The sequence below is a fragment of the Balaenoptera musculus genome, chromosome 1 (genome assembly GCF_009873245.2).
Source record: "Balaenoptera musculus isolate JJ_BM4_2016_0621 chromosome 1, mBalMus1.pri.v3, whole genome shotgun sequence".
Taxonomy (NCBI): Eukaryota; Metazoa; Chordata; class Mammalia; order Artiodactyla; family Balaenopteridae; genus Balaenoptera; species Balaenoptera musculus.
In genome coordinates, this window is record NC_045785.1 from 71528107 (window position 1) to 71540714 (window position 12608).

General features: G+C 36.2%; 1 protein-coding gene across 13 annotated transcripts in view; it reads left to right on the forward strand.

Moving 5' to 3' along the window:
- The window catches only part of ADGRL2 (adhesion G protein-coupled receptor L2), a 262441-nt gene extending 256236 nt beyond the window's left edge, over positions 1 to 6205 (forward strand). For 7 of the 13 annotated variants that reach the window (XM_036860238.1, XM_036860227.1, XM_036860216.1 and 4 more), the window contains one exon: positions 4170 to 6205. In XM_036860238.1, the coding sequence (XP_036716133.1) occupies positions 4170 to 4924 (755 nt within the window). In that variant the 3' untranslated portion in view covers positions 4925 to 6205. Of the gene's footprint in view, positions 1 to 710; positions 840 to 1071; positions 1154 to 3432; positions 3486 to 4169 lie in introns of those variants that run through there. The other 6 variants (XM_036860290.1, XM_036860322.1, XM_036860312.1 and 3 more) reach the window with 4 other exon arrangements.
- The last annotated feature ends 6403 nt before the right edge of the window (positions 6206 to 12608 follow it).

A 12608-nucleotide genomic window follows, 5' to 3' on the forward strand; every position in this document is an offset into this window, starting at 1 on the left:
TGTTTATTCCATTGCTCTGATGTTTTACCTAATTCTGTTAAGATGACTATCAAAAAGGAAATGAATTATTCAATGATTCATTTTTGAAACCTGGCAAATAAGATTACAGAAGGAGAATTCTTGTTGTATAGAATTTGTGAATGGTCTAATAATTCATTATACACAGTCTCTTTTTTCCCCTCAGCATGTGTGCTCTTGCATTTACTAAGAGAAGCTTGGTGCAATGTGTCATACTTTTTACCTGTTTGTGAAAGTTGTTTTTCCTCCTGCTTGTATCAGAGTTGGTATTAACACCGATGTTTTCATGAGGGATAATCCCACACCTGTAAATTCTGAAAGTTTGAGATTCCCTCTTCTGGGCCTCAGTGGTTAGGTTTTTAATATTAAGCAGTAACATCTTGAAACATAATGTTGATCTCTGTGCATTTAATTGCCATTTTTGTTTAACAGTGATTTTGTATAAATTAGTAAATGTCATCCTCAGCAGGTGTTTACTTGGGGGACTTAGAAAGCACCTGTGAATTGCTGAAATTTAACTTCCCTCTTCCCTTTCTCCTTCAAATTAGTCGTTCAAATACAGTCAGAAAATTTCAGCAGATTTTCCATTGCCAACTTATCCACTACCCTTGATGAATACGAAAAGTACTTTACTGCAACTGCAACACTAAAATAAGAGAACTGATGTATTTTTTTCTGTTTCTTTGCTTTAGGAATGACTGGCAATTACCTACTAACAAACCCTCTTCTTCGACCCCACGGCACTAACAACCCCTATAACACATTGCTCGCTGAAACAGTTGTATGTAATGCCCCTTCAGCTCCTGTGTTTAACTCACCAGGTGTGCTTATACTTACGAATACAACTACCTTTCTTTGCTGCTAAACAGAACTCTGATCTTTGCCCTCTTTCTAGAACACTCAAGTTGCCATATACTTACTATTACATCCTTAATTTCTCAGTTAAAAAGCATTATGGTATTGCCCATGCCAGGCTTCTAAAACTGCACTATATTATAGTAAAAATTCAGTCATGATAGTATTTACCAATAATTATCCATGTTTTTGACACAGGTGGCATAAATCTTAATATATTATTACAGGACTGACATCACATGGTCTGAGAGCCCATCTTCAAGATTTATATCATTTAGAGGTATCCTATCTATGTAATATACTATTCAGTTGACTCTAAAGCTTGCTGACGGAGTTTGCTTCTGGCATGACTTAGCTAATAATTTGGATGCCTAGGTATAGAAAACTACATCCAGCATTATCAATGTAACCAAACTATAGTATAGTGCAGCTTTATGGTAGTTTTTCTTTCTTCTTAAAAAACTTTAAGAATAAAGTTAATATTAGTCAGTTTATACCTATAGTTTTTTATTGGGGGAGGGGGAGAGATTGTCACTAACACATCCTGTATTTTACTGTATTTTCTAATAGCTTATTTATTTAAAAAATATATATATATTTAATATTAACAGAATTTTCAAGAGTTTGGTGAAAGTTATTGCATAATTACAGTTAGCATATAATCTTTATTTGTGATTGATATTTGCCACTAAATTAAACACAGAACTTCGTTTCCGTTTTGTTTTTTTTTTTCTTGACATTCTTTTTTAACGTAACTGCAGCTTCTCTTTTCATTCTCTTGTTTTTCTTACTTTCCTTATGCTTTCCTCTAGCAACCTACAGAGAGACAAGTATGGGAGTAAAACTTAACTTTGCCTATCAAATGTAAATTTTTTCAGCATGATTTTTAACCGGCACAATTAAAACATAACTAGCAGTCATGAAGTAGACTCAGCGGGCAAGTGGTTCACAATTTGCAACTCAAATGTTTCCAAATTCAAACAGTACATCTATACGTACTGCCTATTGTCAGTAATAGAGGTCTGTAGCAAATGCTGTCCATACTTAAGTACATGCAATGCTGAAATAATTTGCTCTTTAAAGCCTGAGGTACTGTCAACCAGAATGCTTAATAATTGACTTATCATTTCTGCATTCCCACAGTAATCTTGCTACAGGCTGTGGAAAGTCTTCCAGTGAATTACCTGAACTTGGGCAGAAAAAGTTGCCTCTTCAAAACCAGCCAAAGATGTGCTTAAATCTGCAGTATATCATAGAAAACACCTTTTGGATGACCCAGTATATATTTTTATATTTATTAAACAACAATAAAAAGAAAAATGACAAGATCAAACCTCGACAGAGGAAACAAATGCTAGCAACTGATCCCCGTGTCACTTATAATTTAAAACATCAAATGTTTCCTAGTAGTAGATCTTCTAAAGTTTGTGGCACATATATAAATTTATAAAGCTGGAGATTTGTATCAACGAGGCTAAAGGAAGCCGTGCAAAGAACTATCGTAACTTCGTTTTGTTAAACATGCCTTGGAGCATGATACAAATCGAATTGTCAGCTTTTCAAATGTAGAAGTTGGATCAGAATTTTTTAAATAAGATGAGTCAATAATAAATATGACCCCCCCATTTTCTCATTTTCTGCTAATGATAATTAATTGAGCATTTATTAGGTATTTATTGGTCATGACATTGAGTTTTCTAGGATAATCTGCAGCTTTAAGAGTGGAGTGAGCACTAAAAAGGGAAATTTCCTATTGTTTCAAAGAATTAATTTTTTTCCTAAACTCCTCCAAGCCTTGCATACAATGCAGCAGCCTCACAGTGGTCAGTCTCATTTCAATAACATCATTTCATTCTTTTTTTTTCCAGACCTATCTGTAGACAAGTGATTTTTTTCTCTAGGATTTTGAGAACGAATAACCTAACTTTCCATGGTACAGACCATTTAATTTTCTCTAAAACTTTTTTTTTCATCTGCCTGAGAAGCACTGTGATGTCTTAGTTTACATGTTTATGTGTCTGTAGAAAAATACAACTCTGATTCAAAGAGAGCATGTTACCATATTTTTTTTCCTCCTGAACCTCTTTTCATATCTTCAGCAGACGTATCCAATCTTTCATTCCTTTAGAAATAAAAATATATTAGCCAAGGCTGACACCCTTTTCCCATTCCACAGTTGATATTTATTCTTGGTTTAATTTCTGTGACCCATACTTAAGAAATCTCCTAACATTTCTGCGTTTAACCTCCACGCCCATGGTGTCTGTGGGCCAGTCTCGTACAGTAGACTCTGCTGGTTCATTCGGTGCTGTCACTGTGACTGATGCAGACTGCAGGGCTGCAGGCAAACTTTGACCAATAGGAGCCTGGGGCCATTGCTGTTAGAGTATTAGTACCAAATAAAAGTTCAAAATAATAAGAAATATTCAATGAAAAAGTAAAAGGCTGCTATTGCTGGTAATCTAATTTGTTGAACCCTTGCTCTGACTAAGTTGCTGAGAAGCTTAGAAATTCTTCATCATGTTACAATAAATCATTTTACTTTCTTTTATATATCAGCTACTCTTAGGCCAGATAGCCTGAGCAGACAGACATGATGTGAGTTGTCCAAAGTGAGTCATTCCACCTGCTGTCTATCGTGTTGTTGGATGGTGCTTGTGGGCCCCTGGTCCAGTCAGTATGAGAGACGGCTGTCTTTGTTTAACATAATTCTTTGTGTCTGTCCATTTTTTCATTCTTTTTTTCACTTCATCTCCAGAAAAAGGAAATGTTAGAATGTTGTTTAAAGAGTTGCTTGCCAGTTATGTGGGTTTATGTTGTACATTTGCCTTCAGTTTTTGTATGTGACTTATTCCTTTTTAATTTAGTGTTGTTTAGGACAAATTCTGTTAATTTTATTTTTATAAACCATAGTCTCGTACTTTAAAATGTAAATGTCACTAATGAATTGCTTTGCATTAACTATGCAAGGGCATGGAGTGAAGTCTTTATAAGAGTGTCAGAGATTTGACCAAAAATCAATTCATAACTACTGTCTCCCCGAAATTGATAAAGCAACATTCTCTATACCATCTTCCCTCCCTGGAAAACAGTATTATTCTTTCACACTTGTTCCTGTTATCTAAGGGGTTGCAACTGTTGACAGTTGGGAATGCAGGAAAGCCTGGCACTTTCCAAGTGTTAGCTTTCAAATACAACTTTGTCCTGAACGACATTAAAAAGTTTTGTACAAAAAAGTAAAGATTCTTGAGGAAGGAACAGAGGCAGTAACCGAGCCCCTTCCTTTTCTGTTTCAGGACATTCACTGAACAATGCCAGGGATACAAGTGCCATGGATACTCTACCGCTAAATGGTAATTTCAACAACAGCTACTCACTACGCAAGGGGGACTATAATGACGGCGTGCAAGTTGTGGACTGTGGACTAAGTCTGAATGATGCCGCTTTTGAGAAAATGATCATTTCAGAATTAGTGCACAACAACCTACGGGGCAGCAGCAAGGCTCACAACCTCGAGCTCACACTACCAGTCAAGCCTGTGATTGGAGGGAGTAGCAGCGAAGATGACGCTATTGTGGCAGATGCTTCGTCTTTAATGCACAGCGACAACCCAGGGCTGGAGCTCCATCACAAAGAACTCGAGGCGCCGCTCATTCCTCAGCGGACTCACTCCCTTCTGTACCAACCCCAGAAGAAAGCGAAGCCCGAGGGGACTGACAGCTACGTCTCCCAGCTGACAGCCGAGGCCGAGGACCACCTACAGTCCCCCAACAGAGACTCTCTTTACACAAGCATGCCCAACCTTAGAGACTCTCCGTATCAGGAGAGCAGCCCCGACATGGAAGAAGACCTGTCTCCATCCAGGAGGAGTGAGAATGAGGACATTTACTATAAGAGCATGCCAAACCTTGGAGCTGGCCATCAGCTTCAGATGTGCTACCAGATCAGCAGGGGTAATAGTGACGGCTACATAATCCCCATTAACAAAGAAGGGTGTATTCCAGAAGGAGATGTCAGAGAAGGACAAATGCAGCTGGTGACAAGTCTTTAATAGTGCAGCTAAGGAATTCCAGCAGCCCCATGCAAGTGTCAGTAAATAAAGACAGGCTCCGTTGGCCTGATACAGCTCCCTCAGACTCTGCTTGAAGAGATGGCTCTGTTGACCTGTGGTTCTCCAGTGTAAAAAAGATGACTGAACCTTGCAGTTCTGTGAATTTTTATAAAACATACAAAAACTTTGTATATACACAGAGTATACTAAAATGAATTATTTGTTACAAAGAAAAGAGATGCCAACCAGGTATTTTAAGATTCTGCTGCTGTTTAGAGAAATTGTGAAACAAGCGAAACAACACTTTCCAGCCATTTTACTGCAGCAGTTTGTGAACTAAATTTGTAAATATGGCTGCACCATTTTTGTAGGCCTGCATTGTATTATATACAAGACGTAGGCTTTAAAATCCTGTGGGACAAATTTACTGTACCTTACTGTTCCTGACAAGACTTGGAAAAGCAGGAGAGATATTCTGCATCAGTTTGCAGTTAACTGCAAACCTTTTACATTAAGGCAAAGATTGAAAACATGTTTAACCACTAGCAATCAAGCCACAGGCCTTATTTCATATGTTTCCTCAACTGTACAATGACCTATTCAAAAATGGCTAAAGAAATTATATTTTGTTCTATTGCTAGGGTAAAATAAATACATTTGTGTCCAACTGAAATATAATTGTCATTAAAATAATTTTAAAGAGTTTGGAGAAAATATTGTGTAAAGCTCTTGGTTGCACATATGTTATCAAATGTTTTTTCTTACACTTTGTCATTGTAAGTTCTACCCATTTTCACTTATTTTCCACTGTATACAGTGTTCTGCTTTGACAAGTTAGTCCTTATTCTTACATTTAAATTTCTTATGGCCAAAAGAACGTGTTTTATGGGGAAAAAAACTCTTTGAAGCCAGTTATGCCATGCCTTGCACAAATGTGGTGAAATCTAGAAAAGATTGTTTGTCACCCCTCTGTTTGTTCTTGAACAGGGGGCAAAGAGGGCACTGGGCACTTCTCACAAACTTTCTAGTGAACAAAAGGTGCCTATTCTTTTTTAAAAAATAAAATAAAACATAAATATTACTCTTCCATATTCCTTCTGCCTATATTTAGTAATTAATTTATTTTATGATAAAGTTCTAGTGAAATGTAAATTGTTTCAGCAAAATTCTGCTTTTCTTTTCATCCCTTTGTGTAAACCTGTTAATAATGAACCCATCACTAATATCCAGTGTAAAGTTTAACACGGTTTGACAGTAAATAAATGTGAATTTTTTCAAGTAGCTAACGTGCACTTTTATGTATGATACGTAATTGGCTTTAACACACCGGTCGTTTGCCACCCTGCTCCCCTTGGGTATACTAGGTTCCTTCACAATATAACCCACGGATATGCAAAAGAATACAGTTCAGCTGCCTGATGGTTCTATATCCTGAAAAGAATATATTTGTATTCTAATTACCATTACCTATGCACAAAATCTGGCAGATAGGTTTCAATAGGGAAATATACTGAAAGTATTTGTGTCTGTTGCATTGCAACAGAGCCAAAACAAATAAAAATGAAAAAAAGAAGACGTGTTGGAAATCTCAAGTCAAATTTGGGCATCGTTAAAAAAAAACTGACTTTTCAGCAGTATTGAGAAGCAAATCCTAAAACATACTTTTACACTTTGAGGATTATAAGTATCCCTATAGGCAGCTGCGAATGACAATGTTTGTTATCATGGAAAGGTTCAAAAATCATATAATTGAATCTCAACACGCAGATTTTCTCCTGTCTACATCATCAGCATTTATACCAAATTCCTCTAAAGCTTACTGGTTCTCTCAAGGGCTTCCACCACATTAGGAATCACTTTATTTCATGTGGACACACTTAGCCTATTTAAAAAGAGTAATAAGAAAAACATTTTAAAGTATATTTCTCTAAATGTGGATGCGGTAAGGTAGACACTATGTAATAAAATATTATCAATATTTAATAGGGTGACAATGGAGGAGTGTAATCACATATAGTTAATACCTAACAAGTTGGAAATTGACTATAAGAAATTATATTAATATTCAAACAGATTTAACAATCCTCTGAGAAGGGTATTCATACTTCCTTGGGTAAAATTCTGCAGGAATTTACAAAACTTTATTTACTAGAAGGGGGCATTATATAGTCAAGCATTTTCATTTTCCATTATGTTATATTTTTTGCTGTCCAACCCTGAAACTCTACAATGTTGTGTGATCTGTACTTCCTAGTATACAGGCTAACTAGGGTTAGGCTGGTTCAGTGATGAATTGCCAAAAAAAAAAAAAAAAAAAGGCAACATTGATTGCTCAATTTGTGGCATTTCTTTCTCTTGAGGCTATTCTTAAAACTGGTATGATGTGAACAAGTGCAGAAGTACCTAGTACCTAAATGGTTAATGTTCTCTTCAGAATAGGTAATTTACAAGTCTTCACATTAGAGAATACAATTTGGAAGCTATCTTTCATCTTTGCCACCGAAAGAAGAATTGCTTTTAAAACGGATTTCTTTTTAAAAACATATAAATGTTGCCTTAAATTCTATCCAGGATTCCTCCTAGTACAGATAATTTCTTAGGTTTAAAATTATTAATCTATTGACTAATGCATTACTCTATTTATTAGCCCAGTAGTTTCTTTGAGTCTGTCCAGACTTCACTTGGATATGCAATTTCCACCTTCTTAATTGTTTCTCTTTGTAATAATCACAACCGTGACTTTTTATAAAGCCACATTATTATACCTTATCTCAGGGACAGTTAGTCAACAGGTCTATTAATAATGAGTGGTTGTTTCCATTTATTTTAGATGCAGCTTGATAAATGTTAGTCCAGATTGATCTCTTTTATTTTAAAATATAGGCTTGTGTTTGTTCTATTCACCAATAGAAAAAATTTTAGCTTATACATCTGTATATATTCATCTTACAGGCTTTTAAAATCATTTATGTGGAAGAGAATCCATTAAAATCCATAAATTGCTTAAATATGTCATCAGCTCAACTCATCCACATTCATTTGAGGGTAGTTATAGATAATATTTTAACCAGAAAAACAACAGCAACAATTATTTGATGGAAAATCAGTCACTGTCCTTTCCCCCAAAAGAAGTATTATGCACAAATTCACTGCCCAATATCAAAAGAAAAGTTCATGTGTACTTGTTACAGGGTGTATTCAGGATGCTTGCTTTATGTATGTATTTAAATGAGAAAAGAGAATATGTAATTTTCCATCAATTCAACTTTTTTTTTTTTTTCATCAATTCAACTTTGAACCTTCTTAAAACTGACCTTTAAGATGTTCTCGTGGGATAGAGTGTTTTGTAAAAAACTTTAACTCACTAAAATTTTTATTGTGGCTATACCCTTCTAAGTAGAAAAACTTGAAAGAATGCATACAAGTTGAATTTCTGAAATGAAAGCAGCTCTTCATATTTTATTGATACTGAAATTTTTTTTAAAGACAGTAATCCCTGAGTGTTTTACAAATAAAACTTAGTACCAAGAGTTCACATGATCCTATGTTCCACATATTTTTCTTTCCATGAAATTGTTGCATTAACTCTCAAATGTCAGTATGAAAAGTTACTGACATGTTGAATATAGATGAGGATTGCTTCACTGGGTAATAAAATTAGTATGCTTTTTGGTGAAAATGCCACATCACCTGCTTCCTGCTAGTTAACATCAAGTTCATTGTGAGTAGTCCTTAAATAGCATGTATTGGCAGACTGGAAGCATTAGTGCTAAAGGATGAGTGAATAGTAATGGGTTTGGAGATTAATTTATGACAGTCTTATCATTTGAATGGTATAACATGCGAATTTTCTGTTATGTCACTTTGAGTCTTTCTCCCAACAATCATAGAGACACATTATGTTAGCTAAATGCACCAAACAGAAAAACTTGAATGTTGAAGGATACCACATTTTTGACCAACATGTACTTTGTGCACATTACTAGTGCTTTGTTCCAAAATGTATGGGACTGATGGAAATTCCTGGACATTATCCAAGTTCATTTCAAGGCACTATGGGCACCGAGCTTTCAAGGCCAGGATAACATATCTCTGTCAGAGGACATTGATAATAAGCTGTAAGCGCACCATGTAATTAGGCTAATTAAATATACTCTGAGTGTTTTTCAAATATTGGCAATAGACCACCCCGCATCTCTTAATAAGGCTTCTTTGGAGTCTTCATCCTTTTCCTGGTGGCATTGCTGTTTACTGAATGTGCAATTTCTCAGCAAGAAAGCTTCAGAGGTCAGTTTCATTTTTGAAGCCTGTTATTTTAACTTGTAAATTTTTTCTGAATTCATGCATTGTGAAATGCTGTTAGGCATGCTGGCACTTAACGTTATAAATCACTGTATGAAATAAGAAACAGCAAAACAGGTAACCCAGTACAAGTGAGCTAACCAAAGTCTTCAGTATGGAAAAAAATTGCCCCATGAATATTTCACACATTTCTCTATTATGTGTTTATTGAAGCTCTTAGAAATATTTAAAAGGCATAGTTAATCTTAAGTAAACCAATGTTGGGTGAGCCTAAGAGACTAGTGATGAATGATCAATTTTTGAATGGTTTTCTGAATATGTTTTTCATAAGCATTTTTAAATCATATGTCAGAACTAAGCTTTTTAAAAAGCAACATGACTTTCTCGTTTGATTTTATTAGGCAAAAAATGACTGATCTTTTTTTGATCTTTCCTTAGAAAGACTGACAGCTACTATATAGAACACCCAGGAACAATGATAGGTATCAGAGATATTGATCATGAAGGATTCATTTATTTCTTTGCTGAAATATCCGTCTTAATAAATAGATGGCTTTTAACCAAAACATAGCAGTAGCACATAGTAAATTCTTTTAACACTGTAATAAAGGAACTACAAGACAAGAATTGCTGTCTAATTTTTAAAAATATCTCAGACTAAACGATTTGGTCCCATTTAATAATTTTGCTAATATTGCAACAGAAATAAAAGTTCTAGCACCTACCACTTAATAGATGCTCATACGTGCCAGACTGCACTAAGTTCCGTGTGCTTTATTGCACTTAATCCACTCAGCAGTCCTCCAAGAAAGGTGCTCATTATCCACTTTTGCGAAAGAAGAAAAATAATTTGCCCAAGGTCTCACAGCTGGTGAGTGGCCGAGCCTGCACTTGCATCATGTTTAGCCCCAGAGTTTGAGCATTTAACCGACATGTGTCACCTCTGGTTTTACTCAGAGTCCCAAGAATATCTCTTGTACCTCATGGCCTCTTTCTCTGCTGGTGGTTAGAGAAGTTTGGTTTGTTTTGAGTCCATAGAGCTGTAAAAGAAAATGAAGTAAAAAAGTCAGCTTAAATAAGTCAAAGCGTTTCAGAAGAAGATACCCCTCCTAAAAGATAATTATTTACCTCAAATCTTAGCAGAAGTGGGCCTGTTAGCTGGGTAGTAGTCAAATGTAAAGTTTATTGGTTACTAATTTGCCCCCTTTGGAAGTAACTTAAAAGGTAGTCATGAGGCAGTTGTAGTAGGGAAAAAAAAAAGAGTTTGAGTCAGGATGTTGAATTTCTAGTCCTCCCCTGACCAATAAAATAATATTGGTTTACCTGGTCAATATAATCAACAACCACAAAAAATGAGAAACAATTTATTCACGTATAATGCTTTTCATTTTCCTTCACAACTGAGCCATAACAATGGTGGAAAAGTCATGTGAAAAATCCCAATATTTGAGTTCCCTTAAACTCTTTTAAAAATTAATATTTGTGTTAAAGCTAAATGGGGTGTGTGTGAGAGAGGGGGGGAGACAGAGAGAGAGAGAGAGAGAGAGTGTGTGTGTGTGTGTGTGTGTGTGTGTATGTGCGCGTGCGTGCGTATGTGTGCATTTCAGTATTTAGGGCATTTCAAGTTCATAGTCTAGCTTTGTCTTTAACATTTGGCCAGAGACCTTTTCTCTGAACAATGAAAAGTTTGGACTAAAATGGTAGTGTATTTTTTTTTTCCCAAAAAAGTGTTCTTCAGAGCCCTGGAGTTAGGGTGTGGAGCTCAGAAGGGCAAGCAGATTAAGGGTTGTCCATGAGCTAAGTTGTTGGAAACGTAGTCCATTAAGGCAGGCATTATACTGAGCTTTATGATTTATTGCATTTATTCTCGCAACTGTGGAGGGTAAGTGTTGTTACAAGTGGGGAAACTGAGTACTTCAACTTAACCAACTGCACAGCAGTGGGTGGGAATTGGACCTTAGCTGGGTGCCTGAGCCAGGCTCATTGGATTCTGCCTCTGGGGACAGCCTGGCCCACGGAGAGCCCCCAAGGGCTCTACAGTAGTCAGTTCCACAAAGTCGTGTGCTCCAGCTTTCTAAGGAACTGCTCATTACCTAGCTGGCCCTGGGTGACAGAGGTAAGAGAGAAAGCACAGGGGACATGAGACCTTGTACTCTGGGTTCCTGTGTCTTGCCCTGGCTGCTGCACCTGAGGACGGTCTGCGCCGCCCTGTTGGTCCTCACTTCTGTCCCTGGCTGCGTCCTGCCCTGCTTCATCTCTCTCTCTCCTCTATTTCTTTCCTCTTCAAGCCTTTTGTTTTTCTTTTAATTTTCCCCGCATTTTTTTGGTGTGTTATTTATTTGATTTAAAAAAACATTTTAGTTCTTAATCATATCTACTTTTATATAACATCTTTTCATTTCATGGATTTTAGCCTTTTTCCTTACTAGAGTGTATTTTAGTCTGGATTTCCTCTTTCATCTCCTTGTCTTCTAGATTCTTATGCTTTTAAAAAAATCTCATATATTTAAAATAATATTTTAGTATTAACCTTTAATCTTTTTTGGAACATAAGCCTGCTTATCTTTGAATTTCTCCTTAATTTTACTTTTCAGTTTTCTTCTAGTTTTCTTCTTATTCTTCACATTCTTTAAAAATTTTTGAAAATCCTTCTGTTTCTTTTTAATTTTTCTCCCTTTTTTTTTTCTTCCTTAACAGTTAGCAAGAGTTACGGCCACAAAGACGGTAGCATTGAAAAAGAGTCTCCAGCATTTCAAACTTACTTGTAATTCTTATATATTATCCAAATTTTAGTGTTCATTTTATATGATAAGGTATTCATATAAATAATGTAATGAAGTACAGGTATTACGGTTATGGAAACTTTGGATTCACATAGACATAGGTTTAAGCCTTTGCTCTCTCTTGGGCAAATTACTTAACCTCTCTCAAATTGTTTCCTCCTCCGTAAAATTGGAATCAGCCTACCTTGCCAAGGGTTGCTCTACGGATTAGAAGTAATGAATGTAAAGTGCCTTAGTGCAGCTTCTGGCATGTGATAGGCACTCAATAGATAGTAGCCTTTTTTTTTTCTTTTGGAAGCTACTGTGAGATGCATAAACATCTCACAACTTTGAGTTTTATAATCAGTCATCGGGACTTCAACTGGATTGCCATTATCCGCCTCAAGCCGTGTGGCCAGGGTATATCAGTAAAATTTTTATGAACACAGCAGGTACAGACACCAGGCTCCCCCGTCTAGGGGACAGGTGACTCTAGGGAGGGCTCAGGGCTGCAGGGATCCAGGTTAATGAGATCCGAAGGGAGTGAGCCTCTGAGTCTCCTTCTGGAGTATTACTTTAGGTAATTAAAAAATATTTATCTTATGCAAAGAAGTTTGTCA